The 24335-nt window shown below is 42.8% G+C and overlaps 1 protein-coding gene across 2 annotated transcripts in view; it reads right to left on the bottom strand.

Moving 5' to 3' along the window:
• Nucleotides 1-24335, bottom strand: part of EFCAB6 (EF-hand calcium binding domain 6) — a 154508-nt gene that overhangs the window by 105751 nt on the left and 24422 nt on the right. For both annotated transcript variants that reach the window (XM_075121373.1, XM_075121374.1), the window contains exons 5-6: nucleotides 16410-16476; nucleotides 3029-3165 (exon numbers count right to left, since the gene is read on the bottom strand). In XM_075121373.1, coding sequence (XP_074977474.1) covers nucleotides 3029-3165; nucleotides 16410-16476 — 204 coding nt within the window. The remainder of the gene's footprint in view (nucleotides 1-3028; nucleotides 3166-16409; nucleotides 16477-24335) is intronic.

The raw sequence follows: 24335 nt of genomic DNA, 5'->3' as shown, positions 1-24335 counted from the left end.
TGATAGTGTGGCTGATGTGATTACGCCCTATGATGGTGTCCCCTGAATAGATATGTGGACACAGTTGGCAACAGGCTTTGTTGCAAGGATAGGTTCCTGGGTTAGTGGTTTTGTTGTGTGGTGTGTGGTTGCTGGTGAGAATTTGCTTCAGGTTGGGGGGCTGTCTGTAAGCAAGGACTGGCCTGTCTCCCAAGATCTGATGAGTTGTCCTTCAGGATAGGTTGTAGATTCTTGATGATGCATTGGAGAGGTTTTAGTTGGGGGCTGAAGGGGATGGCTAGTGGCGTTCTGTTATTTTTTTTGTTGGGCCTGTCCTGTAGGTAACTTCTGGGTATTCTTCTGGCTCTGTCAATCTGTTTCTTCACTTCAGCAGGTGGCTATTGTAGTTGTAAGAACACTTGATAGAGATCTTGTAGGTGTTTGTCTCTGTCTGAGGGTTGGAGCAAATGCAGTTGTATCATAGAGCTTGGCTATAGACAATGGATCGTGTGGTGTTGTCTGGATGAAAGCTGGAGGCATGTAGGTAAGTATAGCGGTCAGTAGGTTTCCGGTATAGGGTGGCGTTTATGTAGCCATCACTTATTAGCGCCGTAGTGTCCAGGAAGTGGATCTCTTGTGTGGACTGGTCCAGGCTGAGGTTGATGGTGGGATGGAAATTGTTGAAATCATGGTGGAATTCCTCAAGGGCTTCTTTTCCATGGGTCCATATCATTAAGATGTCATCAATGCTGTTCAGAGGTGTGTTGGAAATACTCCTTGAGTCAGAGACGTCGAAAATAGGATTCTAGGTCACCACAGAACTGTATCATGTTCATGGGGGTGAAGGGGCAGAAGGAGAGGTCCCGAGATAGGACAGATTCTTCTGCGGGGCTAAGAGTATGGCTGGATAGATTAACAATATTGCTGGGTGGATTAAGGGAACCACTGTTGTGGCCCCTTGTGGCATGTAGTAGTTTAGATAGTTTAGTGTCCTTTTTCTTTTGTAGAGAAGCAAAGTGTGTGTTGTAAATGGCTTGTCTAGTTTTTGTAAAGGCCAGCCACGAGGAAGTTTGTGTGGAGGGTTGGCTTTTTATGAGAGTATCCAGTTTTGAGAGCTCATTCTTAATCTTTCCTGGTTTGCTGTAGAGGATGTTGATCAGGTGGTTCTGCAGTTTCTTTGAGAGTGTGTGGCACAAGCTGTCAGCATAGTCTGTGTGGTATGTAGATTGTAATGGATTTTTTACCTTCAGTCCTTTTGGTACGATGTCCATCTGTTTGCATTTGGAAAGGAAGATGATGTCTGTCTGTATCTGTACGAGTTTTTTCATGAAGTTGATGGATTTCCGCTCCATACGGCTAAATTCAGTGCCTTGCATAATGACAGGTTTCAGAGTAGCAGCCGTGTTAGTCTGTATCCGCAAAAAGAAAAGGAGTACTTGTGGCACCTTAGAGACTAACCAGTTTATTTGAGCATAAGCTTTCGTGAGCTACAGCTCACTTCATTGGATGCATGCAGTGGAAAATACAGTGGGGAGATTTTATAGACACAGAGAACATGAAACAATGAGTATTACCATACACACTGTAACGAGAGTGATCAGGTAAGGTGCACTATTACCAGCAGGAGAGGGGAAAAAAAAAAAAAACCTTTTGTAGTGATCATCAAGGTGGGCCATTTCCAGCAGTTGACAAGAACATGTGAGGAACAGTAGCGGGAGGAAAATAAACATGGGGAAATAGTTTTACTTTGTGCAATGACACATCCACTCCCAGTCTTTATACAAGCCTAATGTAATGGTGTCCAGTTTGCACATTTAATTCCAATTCAGCAGTCTCTCGTTGGAGTCTGTTTTTGAAGTTTTTTTGTTGAAGAATTGCAACTTTTGGGTCTGTAATCGAGTGACCAGAGAGATTGCCAACTGTGTCTAGATATCTATTCAGGGGACACCATCATAGGGCCTAATCACATCAGCCACACTATCAGAGGCTCGTTCACCTGCACATCCACCTATGTGATATATGCCAGCATGTGCCAGCAATGTCCCTCTGCCATGTACATTGGCCAAACCGGACAGTCTCTACGTAAAAGAATAAATGGACACAAATCAGACGTCAGGAACTATAACATTCAAAAACCAGTCGGACAATACTTCAGTCTCTCTGGTCACTCGATTACAGACCCAAAAGTTGCAATTCTTCAACAAAAGAACTTCAAAAACAGACTCCAGTGAGAGACTGCTGAATTGGAATTAAATGTGCAAACTGGACACCATTACATTAGGCTTGAATAAAGACTGGGAGTGGATGTGTCATTACACAAAGTAAAACTATTTCCCCTTGTTTATTCCCTCCAACCCTGCACTGTTCCTCACACGTTCTTGTCAACTGCTGGAAATGGCCCACCTTGATTATCATTACAAAAAGTGTTTGATTTTTTTTTCTCTCCTGCTGGTAATAGCTCACCTTACCTGATCACTCTCGTTACAGTGTGTATGGTAACTCCCATTGTTTCATGTTCTCTGTGTCTATAAAATCTCCCCACTGTATTTTCCACTGCATGCATCTGATGAAGTGAGCTGTAACTCACAAAAGCTTATGCTCAAATACATTTGTTAGTCTCTAAGATGCCACAAGTACTCCCTTTCTTTTTGCAGATACAGACTAACACAGCTGCTACTCTGAAACCAATCTCTTTGAGACTGTGTGGATGAGACCCCCGTTCCCACCCACAACAATCAAGCTGCTTGAAGCTAGGAGGAGTTCAGATGCTATGACCCATTCCTTTAGGAACCAGACAATGGAATTACTACCTCCCTCAGAGTATAGGAAGTTTCAGAGGCTGCAGTGTGCATCTGGGTGATTAAAGGGATAGGTCCATAATATGGAGCAAGGCTCTTGGCAGCCAGCCAGCTTTTATCCTAATAAGTCAGCCTATTGCCAAGCCACTCTCCAGAATCTGACAGCCTGTGCAGTTCAGAAGGCCACATAGGCCCCTTAACTTATTAATTTCAAGAAACATACAGAAATCTTTGACTATTTCCTTACTTACTTTTCATACTCTGCATCCTTCATCTTGAAACAACTGATCTCAAGAATCTGTCTTAGCTCATGCCGCTGTATTTGTCCTGTTCGGTTATAGTCAAAAAGTCTACAGGTCTTGAGGATGCTTTTCAAATTCTTTGAAATCTATAAATGACAAATGATCAAATTAACAAGAAACAAACACTGATGCAACCTGAAACACAGGCACTGGACAGCTTTGCTAATATAAAAAATGACATTTTATACCTTTTCCAACAATGCAAAAAAAAACAACTTTTTGAGCACAGTGTTACAAAATGACTAGAAGACATGAACACTGTGCAGTTATTGAATGTTTTAAAGGCAATTTCCTCAGTAAATGGTGTTGGTAAAGTTAAAAAACTTTTAGGCAAAGTAATGAGTTTCAAATACAACTCATTCCTTTTAAGCAGTAGATAAAAGACATCTTCCTCCAATGACTGAAACCTAGAGATTTGCCAGAAACCAAATACTGCATGATTGTGGCAGATCTGCTTGACACTGGTATTTATGTTTATTAGAAATCAACAAATGATTAGTGTTCTTCATAAAGTGGAGTGAATCTCTTTTTTATTCACTTCAAATATTTACCAAAAATAAGGGGGTATGTTTGAGGGTGAAAAAAGAAAACATGGGGTTTTGCTAGTGAAGGTGGTGACATTTGCAACTGCAGCCCTTTCCTCTGTCCCTGCTGAAAATCTGTGCAAATTCTGAACCTGAAAATGTAGTCATATATTAAAACATGACATTGTGGGGTGCCAAGCTTACTGTTTTTCAATTACTTCTATGTCGAATTTTGCTCAGTTTACAAGTAAGAAAGTTTTCTTAAAAATACTGCTTTTTTTAACTACTGTTCCTAAAAATTCAAGCTGGGAAATGAAAGTCAAGTTGTGTACTTTCTGGTTCACACAACAGGAGCAACAATATAGATTCTACAACTGGAACTAAGTTGCTTGTTCTGATGATGGTACATGAGCCAGAATAGAATCCTATAGGCTATGCAGTGCTAGCAGGAGTATAAAGTAGCAAAACCTTGGGTGAAATCCTGCTCCCACTGAAGTCAATAGGAGCTTTGCCATTGTGAACTCCTTATTCCCACTGCTGAGCAGTTAATCCCATAAGTACTTTCTTTGACTGCAATGGCACAATCTATGGTTATACCTGCCTACCAATGTAAGTAATGGGCCCACAATCTAATCCAAAGTAAGCAGAATTGAGGCAAACAGTCAGGTTATCACTGGTCCTTGGCAGGTGTGCACAGGCCAGGATGATGGAAGGGGGCAATTTTTTGTTTTGGATGGAGACAAGGAGGAGGGAAAGCTGGTTTTATTCATAAAAATTGCCTTTTGCTACTATGAACAGTTAAGACAACACAATAAAGTTATAATATAAACAGGATTGGCAAAAATCCAGAAATTTCCCAGTTTCACTGGACTGGGAAAACATTTCCACACATCTAGTCCCACACAACCACAAGGTTTTCATGAGAAAGGCTGTTTATTAACATTTGATATCTTTTGGTAATCAGATTTTGTTAAAGAGGGTCACTGTATGGTCAAAGAATCAAGCTTTAAATACTTCAATCCCCCCAGAATCAGAGATTCATTTCCCAGAAGGTTGAACTTAACCCTACATTCTTATAAGTCAAATTGAGTGCCATGCAGTTTACTACTGTGGCACTCTGTACCTCCAAGCAGCACCCTAGAACCGCCATATCCACCACTGTCATATAATCATGATATGTTTTGTACAGTGTATGCCTTGTGAGGTATCATTTTAAAGGTCATGATCTGCTGAAACCTGTTCTGTCAAAATATGTATATCATTAGGGTTTATGAAGTGATGAGATTTTGCTGTATGGTTGTTATTGAAATATGTTGTAAATTTGGGAGTCATACATTGTTAGTTCTCCAGTGACAACAAAGCTGGTGATCCACACCCAGGCTGCCATCAAACCACCATTAATCAGCAGGTGAGTTGTAAACAAGGAATTTACAATTCTGTAAGAGAAACACCACACAATGGGAATTGCTCAACCCTGTGACTCAGGAAGCCCAACCAGGCATGCCTGGGTTAGTTTCTTTCCAGGGACATGGATTAAGAGTATAAAATAAGGATCAGTGGCATCATGAGGGCACCTTTCTCCTCCCCACCTACACTGAAAGCAAAACAAAGACCTGAACTGAGGAGATTGGTCCCAGGCTTAAAGGGAAAGCCTGTGTATTAAGGACGGTAAACTACCTGCAACATCCAGTAGGGTGAGAAAAACTGCTTGATACAAATATTGTTCAGCCTCATAAAGTCTAGGATTTAGACTGCATGCTTACCTTTTATTTTCTTTGGTAACTATCTCTGACTTCTTGTGCCTACCACTTATAATCACTTAAAATTGATCTTTCTGTAGTTAATAAACCTGTTTTATATTTTATCTAAACCAGAGCGTTTTGGCTGAAGTGCTTGGGAAATCTCAGCTCAGGTTACAAAGGCTAGCGTGTATCCTCTCCACATCGAGGGAGGGACAGATTGGGTAATGAACATGTACAGGTCAGGCTTCTGACTAGGGCAAGACAGTTACTGTTCTGGGCTGCAAGGCTGGGGGCTTGGGAGATTTGCTGGTGCCTTTCTCTGTGTGATTCGTGAGTGGCTCATGCAATTTAGCTGGATGTGGGGCTGTTGTACTGAGTGATAACAGCACCTGGGGGGTTTGCTGCTTGTCACTAGCAAAGCATTGCGAGAGAGAGCCTGTGCTCGAGAAAGAGCCTGGGCTGGAGAGATAAGAGCATAACAGTTCCCCAGTACCCCAGGGATCCTGTCACAACTACATAAAGATATTTCAGCTGATCATTGAACATGATCAGCTTCTTTCAACATTAGAAACGTTAGTCCTGTTTGTTCTCAATAGACATTAATGAGCCAATCACACTTTCCATTACAGTAGGACCTTGTCTTGGTGCCTGGCCATATTGTCCTCTCTTACTACTGTTGCGTGTCAGTTGGCTACTACGTTCCACCCCAGAAGTAACTGCATTTCAGCAGTGTTACAAGAAGGTAGTTTGTGTAGCACTGGTGGATCCCTCAGGATCAAAAGGCAGTTATTGGAGTTGTCATAAATATAAAGGGAAGGGTAAACGCCTTTAAAAACCCTCCTGGCCAGAGGAAAAATCCTCTCACCTGTAAAGGGTTAAGAAGCTAAAGGTAACCTCGCTGGCACCTGACCAAAATGACCAATGAGGAGACAAGATACTTTCAAAAGCTGGGAGGAGGGAGAGAAACAAAGGGTCTGTGTCTGTCTATATGCTGCTTTTGCCGGGGATAGAACAGGAATGGAGTCTTAGAACTTTTAGTAAGTAATCTAGCTAGGTATGCGTTAGATTATGATTTCTTTAAATGGCTAAGAAAAGAACTGTGCTGAATAGAATGACTATTTCTGTCTGTGTGTCTTTTTTGTAACTTAAGGTTTTGCCTAGAGGGATTCTCTATGTTTTGAATCTAATTATCCTGTAAGGTATCTACCATCCTGATTTTACAGGGGTGATTCCTTTACTTCTATTTACTTCTATTCCTATTAAAAGTCTTCTTGTAAGAAAACTGAATGCTTTTTCATTGTTCTCAGATCCCAGGGTTTGGGTCTGTGGTCACCTATGCAAATTGGTGAGGATTTTTACCAAACCTTTCCCAGGAAGTGGGGTGCAAGGGTTGGGAGGATTTTGCGGGGTAAGACGTGTCCAAACTACGTTTCCCAGTAAACCCAGTTAGAGTTTGGTGGTGGCAGTGGATATTCCAAGGACAAAGGATAAAATTAATTTGTACCTTGGGGAAGTTTTAACCTAAGCTGGTAAAAGTAAGCTTAGGAGGTTTTCATGCAGGTCCCCACATCTGTACCCTAGAGTTCAGAGTGGGGGAGGAACCTTGACAGGAGTACTAGGTGTTTGAAGTATTTTCTTACACTTTGATGTGTAAAGAAAATTCAGTGCAAATCACATCCAGCACCAGACACAGGGAGTTCTAAATACAGTTTTTATGCAGACCACAGATTACCCTGCAAAGACTGAAGTACTCTACCTCCAAATACAAGGCTACCCACCTAACAGTATTTTGCTAGCAACATAATTATTAATGATCCCCATACTTCCTTCAACATATGCATTCCAAAGAGAGCCTGCACCCATGGATCTGAACTTGTGGGGTACCACCTGCATAATATTCTCCTTCCTGCTCCCTTATTCTGTGGAATCCTCTCTGCATGGAGAACACAGTTTCACTTCTGAATGTTTGACAGGGCAAGCAGAGGAAGGTGGAGAGGGTTCACTGGTTTGCACTGCATCACTGCATTCTCCCCACCCCAAACCCTCCGATTCTGTCTATACTAACTTACACGGTCTTCCCCCCTGTGTGGTGTAGAACAACCCTTAAAGGGGTTTCAGGGGAATCCACAGGACAAGTGAGCCCCTTGTAGCACAATTCATAGAGAGATCATGTTGTTCAAGGGAGGCAAAGTGCTGGAGTGAGGAGGCAAGAGACCTCTGTGCAGATTTGCTGAGATTCCCTTGCATAGCTTGGGGGATATAGGGAGGGAAGAGTCTGAAACCCATGGCTTCTGCAGGTAGCAAAAGCTGCTCCCCGCTTGTAAGAGAATCTGAAGGAAATTCTGCAAGTGCAAACTAACAGTTGCTGCTCCTCTTTAGAGCAAACACCCTAGTAATGTAGGGAGTACAGCAAGTACTGAAATATTTATTTGAAGTAAAAATGGCAAAAATTTAAGGGTCGCAACTGTTCATTCTACAGAACTCTATGCTGAGGAATGAGGCAATGGCAGGACTGGGATTTAAATCCAAGTCTCCTGACTGCCAGCCCACTGTTCAAACCAGCAGAACATTCCACCTCTCTCATTTTAGTGAAAACGTGTCAAACATCCCACCGCCACGTTGTCATTCCTGGGGGTAAAAGAATGAGAAGTCACTTGTGCCTTTAAGGCACGGCCTGCAGCAGGGAATAGCTTGGAAGTACACTGCCTCTGCAGCAGTCACCAGAGAAGCACAGCTTGTGCATCATACGTTTACAGGGTGCAAGATGTGCTTTCCTTCACAAAAGGCAAAGTCTGCTGGTCTGTACAGGGCAAGAAAGGGAGAAAGGCCATAACCCGTCCATTTCCACAGCCCTTCTGGGGAAGCTACCATTGCTGGACTGAAGCAATCCTGGCTCCTGGCATCCTCTTTCCCTCAGCCTGCACACACAGGCAGAAATTCTCACATTCTACCCTGGAATGGGCTTGGAGAATGAACCACCTTCTCATCCCTAACGGATGGCTTCTCCAGAGCAGGGTACCAGGTATACAGGAAAGGCAGGGTGAGCAAGCTTTCACAGCCAGAGCTCAATCTGGTGCCTGTACTGCAGACAAACAGAAAACTTCAGCCTGCAAGGCCGTCAATCCAGCACATTTCATGCATACTTTTTTTTTTGCTTTGTTTAAAGAAAAAGGAAAAATAAATGCATGAAAAAATATTCCTTGTGCAATAAACACATCAATGCTCATTTTCCATATATTCTACTTTGGGCCATTTTGTGTAAAATCTTTAATTAAAGTTTTTCTTTGAAATTGTCATCATCAAACCAGAAGAAAGAAAGTAAAAAACAGAAGGACACAGCTGTGCATATATGAAGTGCTATTCAGTACCAAATGAATTGGAACAAAATAAGTATCGTGACTGTTATGCTCTTAGTTTTGGCTCTGTATTCTCAGTAGCACAGTCTAACTTGTCACTTTATATTGATTCCATCTGTTTACACTCTGCAGAGTATTGGCTTCCTATGGTGAACATTTCCTATTTACCAGCTGGTAGAGATAGGCCAAATCAGATAGAAAAGAATTAGACTATTTTCAGAGCCTCATAAACATAAAATCAAAAATTTGTGGGGGAAGGGAAGTAGGAAAGTGGGGAGTGAGGAAGAGATACTGGGCCTAATTCTCATTTTACACTAAGGCCCTTTACACATTCTAGCTATTTAGAGGGCCCTTAAAATTGGTGTAATATATTTATGCGCACTTTAAGGCCTTTTTACACCACCACATTTTACGGGAGTGTAAAGGCGGCTTAGTGTAAATGAGAAACAGGCTCAGTATGTTGCTTACCTTTAAAGAGACACTAACAGTTTAGGTCCAGAACTAAGGATTAGTTAGTATGAATACTTATGCACAAACATCTCCATACAACAGCTAGAAGTGAAATGCCGAAATGTAAACCCTGATGCATAAGTGCATTATGGAGCCATCATTGTATCCTCACAACCCTTCTTACAAATTTGCTTTTCCTAGTGGTTGATTCTCTTCTTTTTCTGCTTTTCCGAGGTGGTTTCAACCCCATAGCCGATAACTCCTTGTTGGATCAACCAGGCAAGGTACTAACAAGCTTCAACAGGACTTTATTTTCAAAGTGGAAGCCTCTTTACCAAGCTGCTGCTGCACCCTCTGTAGCTTTCTCCCAGCCTCTCAACTCTTCCCCCCTCCTTCCTGTTTCCTGTCCTTTCAGACTCCCAACAGCCAGTGCTCCCAATTCTAATAATTACAAGAAACATCTAAACACCACATTCCCTCCTCTCTTAAGAAACTCTCCCAATTAAAATAAACATTATTGTTCTAACCACAGGAACAAATATGAAACAAGACACTATACTGTTGGCAGAAATATTACACTGAAAACACTGTAGGTACTACATAACATAGTCTCTAGTCCACACAGGTGGTCATCTGGGTTTGACAGGCCATCTCTCAAGCCCCAGTTCCAGTGCAATGTCTTGTTGTGTTGGTACTACGGTGAAGTCATCCAATGCAGACTGGGTGTTGGCATAATCTCCTCTTGGTGCATATGCAGGTGCAAGATAAGAAGCATTCCATACCCGCCCATCAGAAAGTCGATAGGTGTAAGATCCCTTCTTCTCTATGATTTTAAGAGGAGCTGTGAATTTATGGTCCCCTTTGCGTAAAATTCCAGGTTTTCATATTCTAACAAAGGAACCACACTCAAACTTTGATTCCTTAGCACCCCGCCGCTTGTCTGTGAAAGCCTTAGACTTTGCTTGGTTCTGTTCAACTGTTTTTCTCACATCATCCTCTGCCTTTAACAATCCAGCAATGTTCAGTTTAGTATTCATCTGTTTCCCATGCAGTAACTCTGCGGGTGATCTTTGCATTTTGGCATGTTGTTTAGCCTGGTATGCTTGCAAGAAATCAGTAGTGAAGGGTATCCACAATCGCCCTTCCAGTTTAGCCATTTGCAAACTCTTTCAAACTTCTGTTGAACCATTCAATTTCCCCATTGGCTTGAGGGTAATATTGGGATGACCTTCTGTGTAAAATGTTCCTCTGTGCTCGAAAAGTTTCAATTTCCAGGGAACTAAATTGACTACCATTATCTGAAACCAGTTCTTTGGGGTTACCTTCCTTGCTAAAAACTGAAGAGAGGAGCTTAATTACTGTAGCAGAAGAGATTTGCGATGTAAACGCTACCTCAGGCCATTTACTGAAATAGTCTATTAAAGTGATGGCATAACGGCAGTCAATTGGAGCAGTATCAAAGGATCCTACAATGTCAATCACCACTTTTTCCCATGCAGATTCAGGAAGAGAAACAGGCTGTAATGGAGGGGTACATGTCACTGCTGTCTTATCATGCATTTGGCAAGTGACACAGGATTTTATGAGTGCTTCAGTTTGAGAGTCCATCCCTGGCCACCAATACAGATCCCGTAGTCATTGTTTGGTTCGGACAATTCCTTGATGAGTATCGTGTGCCAGGTTATGAGTTTTGACTGTAATTCTTCTGGCACAAGGAGCGGGTGTGTACCTCGTCGCAAATGGCCATCAAACAAAGAAAGTTCACCCCAAACTCTAAAATAAGGCAGCAAAACTGGGTCAAGGTTTTTAGGGTGACTGGGTCATTTCTTTGTCAAAAATTCCCATAGTTTTTGTTGAATTGGACACGCTGAACAAGCAGCTTGAAATTGTTCTCTTGTAACTGCAGTGAGAGTGCTTGTAATAAGTGCAACCACTACATCCTCATCCTCCGGTGGACCATCTGGTGAAGGCAAAGGCAGGCGAGAAAGGCAATCAGCGACCATATTTTGGTTTCCAGGCTTACATTCCAGTTCATAATTGAAAGAGAGTAGTCTTGCAGACCATCGAGCAATATGATATCCTGCTCTTCCCAGTCCTTTCGTGGGGAGCAACGTCGTCAAAGGGCTGTGGTCTGTGCGCAACTTGAATGTGTGGCCCAACAGGTAAGTTCCCCATTTTCCAGTAGCCCAGACACAAGCAAGTGCTTCTTTTTCGACTGTAGAATATTTTCTCTCAGCATTACTTAGTGTCCTTGAAGCAAATGCAACAGTCCTCGCTGTGTTGTCCTCATGCAGTTGTGGGAGAACAGCCCCAAGTCCATAATCAGAAGCATCAGTAGTTACAATTGTGGGCAATGCAGGACTGAATAGTGCAAGTATTGCACTATGTACAATAAGTCTTTCTGGTGCATCCGTTGTCCACACTAAGGTTGAACTTCTCCATAGTAATTCCCGTAACAGTTCAATGACAGAAGCAGAATTGGGAATGAATTTTGCATACCAGGAGATAAGACCCAAGAAGGAACGTAAGGTTTGCAAATCTGTTGGAGGAGGAGCATTTGAAATTGCCAGGATATGATCTGGATCAGGTTTTAGTCCAGCCTGTGAAATTGTATGCCCCAGAAAGGAGAGTTCAGTTTGTCTAAATTTGCATTTGGACCTATTGCGCTGGATGCCTGGTGTGTTGATGCAGTTTAGTACAGGCTGCAGGTTATTGTCATGCTCCTCAGAAGTATTTCCAAACATGATAATATCATCCAGATAGCACTGAACTCCATGTTGATTCTTCAGAATCAATGACATCATTTTTTAAAAGGCACTTGGGGCAGATGCGAGACAGTATGGAACATATTTAAAACAAAATAGTCCCTCATGTGTAATAAATGCTGTGAAGTCTCTGCTATCTTCATGCAACATAACCTGGTGGTATGCGCTCTGCAAATCAAGAGTGGAAAACATCTTTGCTCCACGGAGTTCTGCAAACATTTCTTCTATGTGAGGAAGAGGATGACTGTCAATCACAATTGCTTTATTTGGCTCCCTTAAGTCCACACAAAGGCGAATGCCTCCACCCTTCTTCTGCGTCACTACTATAGGTGAAACTCATTCCGAGGAGTTGATCTCTTCAATAATGTCCTTTCAATAAAGTTTGCTAAGTTCCTCTGAAACAGCTTCCCTGACTGAAAATGGTAAGCACCGTAACTTCTGTCATACAGGCATCACATTATTCTGCATTTTAACTTTATGCAGAAACCCATAAACACAGCCGAGTTTCTACTCAACCTGGTGTTGGGTCCCAGCTGAAACTGGTGAGTGTTCCGCAAGAGTGCTTTGCTGAGGAAGATCAACTCGTCCATTAACTACCCTGAGATTTAAAGCAGCCAGTAAATCTCTGCCAAAGATAGGAGTGCCTTTGTGGACAATGTAGAACTCTGCAGTTACACAGCAATTGCCAAAAGTAACTCTTACTGGCAGGGAGCCATGTACTGGAATATGGTTTTTCAAATAGCACACCAAGTGAAGTTTGGGTTCAGTAAGAGGCACATCTTTAAAGTAATGCAGATAGATGGAATCAGGTAGTATAGATACTGCTGAGCCAGTGTCCAACATTAGCTGAATAGAGTGTGGTTTGCCTGAGGGTATGGCAGAAACGTTTACAGTGTACTTTATCTGTTCTGGAATATGTGCAGTAGTGATTTTGTTCACGCTCAGCACAGTAACATCTGGTATTGTAACTGCATGCACCTGTTGATTAAACTGGCTACTGCGACATACTTTAGCAAAATGTCCAAACTTTTTACAATGATTGCACTGAGCTACTTTTGCCGGACATCCTGTGTAGCTTACAAGGTGTTGTGGGGATCCACAGCGAAAACATGCTTTTACTGTATTTTGAATTTGCTGATTCGGTGGTTTTTCATTAGTTTTCCTCTTGCAATTGTGTGTCTGCAGTGGTCACAGTCTGGACTGTGCCTCTTGTATCTATGCTCCTTATTTTGGCTTCAGCTGTAGCTGACTCAATCTGAGTAGCAATGGTTATTGTTTTTTCTAGTGTAAGTTGTGGTTCTAAAAGTAAGCGTTCTCTTACATGAAGCATGGTTGTTTTCTCAGTGAGCTGGTCTCTAATCATCTCATCTGCCACATTCCCAAAGTCACAAATTACAATCAGACTCCTCAGTGAAGCAATATGCTGCATTAAAGTTTCCCCTGGTTTCTGCTCACACTGCAAAATCTGAAGTGATTAGCTACTACATTCACTTTTGGCACAAAAAAATTCTTTAATGCAGTCTCATATTTATCATCTGCAAGGGGAAAAGTGTAAAATATACGCTGCCCTTCTGCTCCAAAGCAGTGGATTAGCAGAGCACGCTTTCTTACTTCAGAAATCTCTGTAGCACTGATTGCAAGCAGATAAGTCTCAGACATATGGATCCAGGTAGTAAAAGCAATTGGAGGCTCACCTGGGCTTTGCAGAAAGGGTGCAGGTGGGTTCAGAGGCAGAAGATCCATCCTCATTGCCAAAATGTTGTATCAACCAGGCAAGGTACTAACAAGCTTCAACAGGACTTTATTTTCAAAGTGGAAACCTCTTTACCAAGCTGCTGCTGCACCCTCTGTAGCTTTCTCCCAGCCTCTCAACTCCTCCCTGCTCCTTCCTGTTTCTTGTCCTTTCAGACTCCCAACAACCAGTGCTCCCAAATCTAATAATTATAAGCAACATCTAAACACCACACTCCTCAGGTGAGTATTTTTGCTGCTTTTGTTAAAAGCTGTTTCAGGTGACCAGTCTTACCTGAATCTAACTTTTTTTTTAATGTTTGGAGACACTTCACTGTTTGAATCAATATTTCCTTCCTTGCTTTTTTGTGCTTTTGTATAAAATAATCAAGGAGAAAATCCTGCCCCTGACTCTGAGACTACGGAGGCTCTCTTAGCAGCAAACCCACTGAACTTTCATTGTGCAAAGGGACCACTTTCCCTTTGAGCAGTGCTTTGACCCTCTGTATTCTCAGGATTTGGGTACAAGGGATGAGCACCCCTGTGGGGCACAGAGCCCTGCTCTGCTGGAGCACTCAGTGCAGTAGCATGCAGGCAGTGCACCCTCTAGTCTTCCCCTTCCCATAGTGAGGGGAGTACAGAAAGGACTACACAGGCTGCTCCAGCCATTGGGCTGTCTTAACTTCTTCAGATTGGCTCTTAAGCCACTCACTAAATAGACGGAGATGATTCATTTTGTTCATCTTTATATACATCTGCTTAGCATCTGGCCAGCTTCTTGCACTGAGTGCTGTATTTAGGATGTGCCACAAAAAATCCAGAATGTAATGGCCATTCTCCCCATACAGTATTACTTCCCTCCCATGTTTTCACCAGCTCTTCTGATAGTGGTCTACTGGAAAACTGTTATTGCAAGTGGCTAGAAAGAAAATAATCCCATGTTCAGATCTAGCTTCATAGCTTTGATCTTGCATTTGAAATATTCCAAATCTTTTCCTAGCTTTTCTTTGCATTTCTAAATATTTAAGAATTATTATGAAGGTGGCTAGGCTTACTTATGGAAAATAAAAGTGGTGATTGTTATGTCACAAAATCACTTGGACTAGACGGGACATCAAGTGGGTCATGTAGTCCATCCTCTTGCACTGTAGCTGCATGTATTTCATTATAACAACACTCTTCAGTTCTATAGAACCTTCCATCTGAATATCTCAAACTGTTTTACAAGCATGAATGAGTTCAACCCTTGTGAGGTGAGAATTATTATCCTCTCTTTTACAGTTAAAGAAAAAATGGCATTAAGACCCAATTTTTAGAAATGTGTGTGCACAAATTCCCACACAATCACAGTAATTGATACAAACATGTCCCTGTTAAATGGATGAAGGGCATATATGGAGGAGCAGAGTAAAGTTTGGTTTGGGAATAATCAATGTGCCATTTTATAGGTGAATATTTATTTAAGAGATTGTATGAATACTAAGTGTATCTGAACATTTATTTATTTCGCTGGTTAATTTCCATACATTGAAATGCTTGGTGGTTTTAACTAAAATTTTCCTGGAATATATATGCAGCAGTAACCTTACTTTTAAATTGATAGCAGTTTCTATTAATGTACTTGAATATACATATCACCTCTGTTTCAGAATTCCTTAAAAAAATAACATAGAACCTGGGAAATTAAGTGTACCAGAACCCTAATTAGGACTTTGGGGGATATTTTCAATTAATAAATTCCATAATAAGAAGATATCTAAGCTGATTCTTTTGTGATATGACATACTCAACATGAAAATGTAAATGTTACTCTCCAGTTAGTTGCATATAGCCAAATGAATAAAAGCTATGACATTAATAATAAACTATATTCAGCTATGATTGATAGGCTTTTCTGCAGTGAGGAAAGATTGTCTTGGGTACAATCTGTCCTAACAGCTCTGCGATATGTTAATATTTTACTCAGACTAGAGAAAAGATACATTCAGATGTCCACCATATAAGAGGGGTACATGGGCTGAGGATGTTACTGCAGCCTTGAGGTTGCAACAGAAGCTGTAAAATAGGAAGGATTTTATTGTCTCCTCCCAATATATGTGCCAAGCCTGTGCCAATCAGTGTAGGGAGCAGGATTTGCACAAGGTTATGTCCTAGGATGCTTTTTTGCTTACATGAAAATCTTGGGGTGAGGTGGGACATGATACATAATGCTCCAGAGGGCATAGAACATTCTTCTGGTGAGCTCTGTGCCATGGCAAATATTTTCTATGATACGGTATCTCTGGTTGGCTTAACTGATGTCCAAGTATAATAAAAGATTACTACATTGATGTTGGATATTTTTTACTCCATCAGAGAAAAATCTATCTTACACATAGCCATTCCACTATTACCTGAATTATCAGAAGAAGGTACTAGAGTTTTTTCCACACAACATGGAGTCCAGAGATCTTAGGCTGGATAGTTCACAGCCTGTCCCCTTGTGTCGCTGTTTACTTTCATGCAAAGTGAATGGCCTAAAATGCTGTTTTTCTGACTTGGTATCTTTTTTTTTTTTTACAACTCTGCACAAATTTTACTGATTACCCAAGATGCACTAAAGTGAAGAATCAGGCCCCTTAAATGAATCCAGCCCTGTTATTCAAGCCAGCAACATCTAGAACTGAGAGTACCAGTACCATTTATGTAATGCCAGAACTTAACTTATAAAGTAAATAACCATTTTAGCAATCAGTTTCTGGTACTATCCACCCCTACGGTACCTTTTCCTTTAAGAGGGACTCCAGCTGACTTAATGTCATGGTTTGGCTGTCTTGGCTATCATTCCATCTAAAAATAAACAATATTAGCAAAAGGATTAGACATAAGGCAAATGCATTACATTACTGTTGTAGACCAACAATGGCCCAATTATTGATATCAGTGAGAGTTTTACCTAAGTATGGAATGAGTAAAGACTGCAGGAATGGGCCTCCACACTGATCCTGCACAGGGCTCTGGGCCTGGCTGCATTGCACTGCTCCACTGGCACAAAGTAGTACTGAATCTGGTGGATCAAGCTCCCAGATGATCTCCCCGTGCAAGTGGATTCTTGAGCAATGTAGAGACATTGTAGCTCCTACACCTTGCACCTGACAATGTGGAGGAAGAGGCTGGAGGACAATAGCATAGCTTCCCAGTGCCTAAGCAATCCCCAGCTGTTATAACAGCCCATTGGGACCATTGGCAGCTGATACTGATACGTGGCTGGGGCAGGGAACAAGACTGACACACACAGGAGTCCTAGAATCAGGTGAGCACAAAGGACATCTCTGTACCTCAATGCCCAGCTGCATTGAGTGCTCCTCAGCCATAAATGAGGATCTAGCCCTTTGCATTTATATAATCATTATCAATGATCTTTTAACATGTGAGGTCTTTTAGAAAAAGAATGGCCAAACTTTCACCCATTTACTTACATCAAAATCACAGACCAAGTCATTTTCACAGTTAACAATTAACAAATTTTATTTTTCTCAATGGATCCAACAGATTCTAAATTCCTGTTTTCCCAGGCTCTTCCCCTAACTAAGGGCTTGACCCTGCAAATACTTATGCAAGAAAGTACTCAGGTGTGTATTTGCAGGATCAAGTGCTAAAGACCAAATTCTGCCCTGACTTACAGCCTACTGGGTTCATTGAGATTGTGTGGGCTTTAAATCAAGGCAGAAACCAGCCCTAAGCTCCCTCTTACAAAATTTTCTCTGGAAAAACAGCACCTGCAGTGCCCTCCTGTGGAAAACTCCTGTAAGTGACGCTACAGCTATCCCACATTTAGTTTTCTTCACAACATTTTCTGATTTACATTGCATATAGTTTTAATACAAGTCTACAAGTATTTGGCCGGTCAAAATGCAGCATTTTCTAATTATAGGTTTGATTCTGTTCCCTTTCACCAGTATAAACCAAGAGTTTATGAACTAAACTCATTCAGATTCCATGCGGAAGTGAGAGGAAAATCAGGCCCCACATGTTTAACCTATTCATTATTTTTTCCATGATATAAAAAGGGATTAATCTTTCATTTTGAGCATGAGCCTTCATTCTCTATTTAATTAGTTTTTTCTAATTAATCACAATCCCTTGTTTCTCTGGAAGAAAGCAGCCTTAAATTCCCTCCTCCCATTTTCTGCCTCCCTTCCTCTCCTCCTCTCCCTTCCTCCTGCTTCCTTTCAGTGGACTACTCCCACTGTTGTTTCCCCTTCATTCTCTGGGAGGTTAGTTAACTTTACACTTGACGGTAAAAGAGCTGGGTCAGAATCTGTAGAATAATTTCTAAGGCAACTGTCTGTCAGAGCCTGGATCATCTGCTCCCACAGTCAAACCTGCAGGAGAGGGAATCTATGAAAGGAAATCTCCATGAGGATCCCATTGCAGAGACCTTACCCTGTCATCCCAAAAGGGAGGGGGAATGAGGGGGGAAGGGGAGGAGGTTAAATTATATCATGCTTTTGGAGCAAAGCTACTAGGTAAATGTAGGATTCGTTTTACAGTATAATGTACAGTATGGTACTCAGAGAATGCTTTGCATTATACAGTACCTCTCAGATGTCCCTCATGTGACGGGAAGGCACCCATTTTAATCCCAAAGTTACCTACCTACCACACAAAATTGGTACCTCCACACTTTTATTGCTGAAAGTGATTTACATCAGAAGTAAAGAAGGATTTAAAAGTGAAGCTCCAGAGAGGAGAAAGTTACTCACCTTGTGCAGTAACTGAGGTTCTTCAAGAGTTGTCCCTGTGAATGCTCCACGCCAGGTGAAGGTATGTCCCTGTGCCTTTGCTCGGAGAGTTTTGCAGCATGTCCATATAGGTCGTGCACACATGGTGCCTATTTTGCATGCCGTTGGCGCCTCAATAGTGCACGCATGACCCAGACTCCTCAGTTCCTTCTCTACCACGGAGCCTACTCCAAACTCCAAAGTAGAGGGGAGGAGGGTGGGCAGTGGAGCACCCACAGGGACACTCATCTAGAAGAACCTCAGTTACTGTACAAGGTGAGTAACTGTCTCTTCAAGAGAGAGAGATGTCCCTGTAGGTGCTCCACTGTAGGTGACTGAAGAGCAGTGCCAACCTAGGATGGTAGTGGCTTCGGAGTTGGTAAAATAGCTGTTGATAGTACAGCTCAGCCAAGTCGAGTATCCACCTGAGGACCTTGCATAACAGCATCATGTTTAGCAAAGATGTGTTCAGAGGCCCAGGTGGCAGCTTTGCAAATGTCTATAAGAGGAACATTGCTTAGAAATGCCACTGATGTCAATATTGATATGGAAGAGTGCATCTTGATTCCCATTGGAGGTTGTGTGCCTCTTAATTGATGACACAGTTGAATGCAGCCAGATATCCATTTAGATGTTCTTTGAGTGGATATAGAGTTACCCTTAGAGCATTCTGCAATAGAGATAAAAGGTTTCTGTGAGACACTAAATGGCTTGGTCCTATCGAGGTAAAAAGACAATACTCTCCGAACATCAATGTGTGCATTGTGGCTTCAAAAGTGTTGGCGTGTGGTTTAGGAAAGAAAGTTGGTAGTTGACTGGTTGATTGATGTGAAGGATGAATGTACTTTGGGAAGGAATTTGGGATGGGTTGGCAAAGTGACTCTATCTTTAAAAAAGATAGTATATGGTAGGTCTGCCATCAGTGCCCTGATTTCTCCCACACGTCTAGATGATGTGATTGCTATCAGAAATGCCACTTTCATGGACAGGTGTAGTAGGGAGCAGGTTGCTAAAGGTTTGAACGGTTTATGCATCAGGACCAAGCTTTTTGTTAGGACCAAGCTTAAGTCCCATGGTTGCTTGGGTGGTCTCACGTCCAGACAGAGAGTTTGGATACCCTTAAAGAATTGCTTTGTGATAGGGTGAGCAAAGATTGTAGTGTCACCAATTTTTTGGTGGAAGGTAGCGATAGCTGTAAGATGCACCTTTACTGAGCTGAGGGAAACACCAGATTGTTTCAGTTCCAGGAGATAGTCCAATATCATTGGAAGAGGTGCAAATGTTGCAATGGTTTGTCTGGTGGAACACCATGTCGTAAATCTCCTTCATTTGTGGAGATAGATGCTATGTCTAGTATGTTTGCTACTTTGTAGCAGCACTCTCTGGACCTACTCAGAGCAATTTAACTCATCATTAGAGAACCATGCCTTGAGATGCAGCATCTTTATGTTGGGTTAATACATCTGTCTGTAGAGGGAGTGTGATTGGGGTATGTCCAGACATCTGTGTTACGTACAGATACCACGCTTGTCTCGGCTATGTGGGGGCTATTAAGATTACCGTGGCCCTCTTGATCCTTCTCTTCAGCACCACTCTGGTTAGTAATGGTATCGGTGGGAACGTGTATAGAAGGTCTGAGTTCCAATTGATCATGAACGCATTCCCCCATCGATTCCTCAGACTGGACCTGGAGCTGAATTTGGGGCATTTCATGTTGTGTGCTGTCGTGAATAGGTCCATTTGTGGGTAACCCCAAGTTCGGAATATGTCTTCCAAGATGGCATTGTTTAACTCCCATTCGTGATTGAGGAGAAAACATCTGCTGGGTTCATCTGCCATGGTGTTATGGCATCCAGGTAGGTAGGAAGCTGAGATAGGGATATTGTGCTGGATGCACCAATTCCAGAGTCTCATAGCCTCAGCACATAGTGAATGCAATCGGGCTCCCCCTTGTCTGTTAATGTAAAACATACAGGCTATGTTGCCACTCATTACTCTGATGTTTGGGTTTCTTATGAGTGGCAGGAAGTGGAGGCAGGCATTGCAAAGTTCTGGCAGGTTTATGTGTAGCCTTGTCTCTGTTGTGGACCATAGTCCCTGAACTGTGTGATGTTGGATGTGTGCTCCCCATCTGATAAGGGATGCAGCCATTGTGATCATAAGCGATGGAGAATCTTGTGTGAATGGGATACCCAAGAACAGATTGTGTGATGGAGTCCACCAGGTTAGTGAATCCTTGACCTTGGGGGCATACTTAATCGTATGTTAACCTGTGTTTGGTTGGTCTGTAAATGGTTGCTAGCCAGCCTTGTAGGCAGGGCATGTAGGCAGCCTTGTAGGCAGCGCTACAAACATGAATGCCGCCACGTGGCCCAGTAGTTGTAGGCATTTGTGGTCAGTGATCTGTGGACTGTTTCGAACTGTGGATCGGAGTGTCTTTATAGTGTTGAATCTCTCTTGTGGAAGTGATGCCATTGCCACCCTCGAATCAAAGTGAGTGCCAATGAACTCCAGTCGTTGAGTTGGTTTTATTGTAGATTTGTTTATGTTTATTTGTAGGCCAAGACTCTGGAAACAGTGTATGGTCGTTTGAGTGAATTGAATGGTGTCCGATGTGGTGCGTGACTTTAGGAGACAGTCGTCCAGGTAAGGAAAAATTATTATTTCTTGTTTTCTCAGGTGCGCCATTACTACCATGAGAATCTTTGAGAAAACATGAGGCTCTGTTGACAGGCCGAAAGGTAGAACCTTGTACTGGTAGTGGTCTGTGCCCAAAGTAAACCTCAGAAAATGTCTGTGGGCAGGGTGTACAGTGACATGAAAATAAGCATCCTACAGGTGGAGGGCTGAAAACCAAATGAGGGCATCATTTTGGTGCTTGCCACCCAATTGGCATCGGAGGGGAGCAAATGGTCTCCAAAGAGCTGGATGGTTGGTGGAAGCTCTGGAATGGGTGAAAGGTCTTCTAGACCCTCGACCAAGACTTCAGATTTGCTTATTTGAGGAAGGTGGTTGGGACGTTGCTGGTAGTGGAGGGCGTTGTCGTTGTGGTCTCTGTCTCTGTCATTGTTACTGCTGTTCATTGTATAACCTTTGATGTTGCTGTGTGTATGCCAGCTATCTAGGGTACTGATACGGTTGATATGTGTATTGTTTCCTTCTTGTGGCAGGTGTATGGACACCAAGGGACCGAACGGTGGCCTGTGAATCCTTCATGGTGTGCAGCACTTCATTTGTTTTGGCTGAAAACAATTTTTCTCCATCAAAAGGGACATCTTTGACAGTATTTTGTGGCTCCCGGGGGAATGACGAAGAACTGAAGCAGGAGGCTCAGCGCATGACTACGTCTATAGTGGTGGACCTGGCGGCCATGTCAGCGGGTATCCAGTGAGGACTATAGAGCCATGTGTGAGATCACCTGCCCTTCAGAGACCAGAGCTTTGAATTGTTCTCTCTTTTCCTCATGAATGTCATTAATAAATTCCATAAATTTACCATAATTCTTGTGGTCATACTTGGGCAGTAATGCTGCATAATTCACCACTCTGAATTGTGGCGTAGATTAAGAGTATACTTTGCAGCTGAATAGGTCCAATCTCTTACTCTCCTTCTTGGAGGGAGTGGACCGAAAATGTTGTTTACTCCTTTGGTTGGCCATTTCCACTACCAGCGAATTGGGTGCTGGGTGTGTGAAAAGAAATTCAGATCCCTTGGAGGGAACGTAATATTTTCGGTCTGCCCTTTTGCAGATTGGGGGTATTATGGCTGAAATTTACCAGGCAGGTTCCATGATAGCTCCGTTGATTGGTAATGCTATCTTGGAGGAGGACGATGTCTGTAAGATATCAGTTAACTCATGCTGAGTTTCCGGCACTTCCACCAGAGCGATCTTAAGCTCGTTAGCCTCTCTTCTGAATAAGTCCTGAAAGTGGGTAAAATAGTCTGCTGTGGTTGGTGGTGGAGGCAAAATAGCCTCGTCTCATGAGAAAGATGAGTTGTTATTGGTTGGCGAGGTGTCACGAGCAGTGCCCTCTATCTGTTGTACCATGGGCTCCTCTCATGTTTCCAATGCTACAGACCATGAAGGTGGAGGTGGAGATCTGATGTCCTCCCTACGTGGACTGGGGCAGCTGCTATGGTGTCTTCTATAAGACTTCCAGGGACTCCAGTATGGCCAATGACCTGGGAAGGGAATGGTGGTCCCATCCATGGGTGGCCATACCAAGGTGGTACATCATGAGAATATGAGGACCGTGATCTTAATAGTCCGGCAGCAATAAGTGTCTTAATCGGGGAAGAATGGTGTTGGGAGAATGCCTCTTCAATCTCAACATCTTCATGTCTGGAAAACTGTGATGGTATCAGAGACAGCTGACGATGCAGTACTGACGGTCCCAGTGACGGTCCCAGTGAGACATTCGGTGCCCAATAAAGGAGATTCTGGAGTTGGGGAGACCAACAGATCTTTCTGATGCATGAAAAGCCACTGTGCCGAGAGCATCGGTGCCAAGGGGCAGGGTGCCAATTGTACCAGTACTCAAGTAACTTGTGCCAGCACCTTCACACTGAGCACATTAGTCTGCAGCACAGGAATAGGAGCAGTTGTCAGTACCATCTCCTTTGGCGCTATTGACGGTGCCATGGTGGAGGCAGGCAGCTTAAAGCTATTAGCCTTGACACTGGAGCAGGGGGTACTGACGGCGGCCGCTGCATGGACCGTGCCGGAGGTGCCTGGAGCATTATAGGTGCTGAGCTGTGGAGCAGTCGGCACCGATTTGGTCGGTGACCATTTTGAGGTGATGTCCTCTCTATGAGGCGAGGAAGCTGGCTGCTATTTTGCCATTTTTTTGTCCCTAGGGAACAATGGTGTTGAGGAGACTGGTGACCTCTGCCGAGAAAAGAGTTCCTGCCCAGGGTTGGAGGCTGGTCTGAGGGCCTTTTCCATGAGGATGAGTTTAAGCCTCAGGTCCCCATCTTTTCGTGCCCTAGCCTTCAGTTTAGTACAATGGGCACATTTCTGGGGAATGTGGGATTCCCCCAGGCAACAGACACATTGAGAGTGTCCATCTGAGATAGGCATCGCCTCTTTGTGCACCTTTTAAAACCCGGTGCACCAGGCATTTTCTAACTACTACTAACTGCACTATGGGATGTAAAATAATTTCTTTGTTTACAGGGGCTGTAAGTCTAACAACTGAAACTTATCTGACTAAACTAACCTAAAACTAACCCAATTTATTAATTTATATAATCTGTCTAATTGGAAAATGAAGGTTTTCAACAGGACTGCTGAGCTCCATCTCAGGCCGGGGACAGTAGAGAAGGAACTGAGGCGTCTGGGTCATTCACGTGCTATTGAGATGCCAATGGCACGTGAGGCAGGCACCACGCATGCGTGACCCATACAGGCACTGCTGCAAAACTCTCCAAACAAAGACGCAGGGATGCATCTTCACCTGGAGTGAAGGACCCACAGCTACATCTCTCAAAGAAGAATGTTATTTACATTGAAGGAATGAATCCCACAGCATTTTAACTTTCCTGCCGGAATAATGTTTGTGAGTCCCTCAGATTGTGTCTTTGTAAGACACGGCATCCTGCAAGTTGAGTGATATGTTTTGAGTATCCCTAAAAAATGTTAGCCTCCGCTCACATCTAACTTCTCATATACTCACTTACACTTACTACTAGTTCACAGAATATACCAATTACAAACAACAGAAACGCCACTAGCCATCACCTTCAGCCCCCAACAAAACCTCTCCAACGCATCATCAAGGATCTACAACCTATCCTGAAGGATGACCCATCACTCTCACAGATCTTGGGAGACAGGCCAGTCCTTGCTTACAGACAGCCCTTCAACCTGTAGCAAATACTCACCAGCAACCACATACCACACAACAGAACCACTAACCCGGGAAC

Source organism: Caretta caretta, chromosome 1, assembly GCF_965140235.1.
Source record: "Caretta caretta isolate rCarCar2 chromosome 1, rCarCar1.hap1, whole genome shotgun sequence".
Classification (NCBI taxonomy): domain Eukaryota; kingdom Metazoa; phylum Chordata; order Testudines; family Cheloniidae; genus Caretta; species Caretta caretta.
This window is presented reverse-complemented; position numbering and strand designations above follow the sequence as displayed.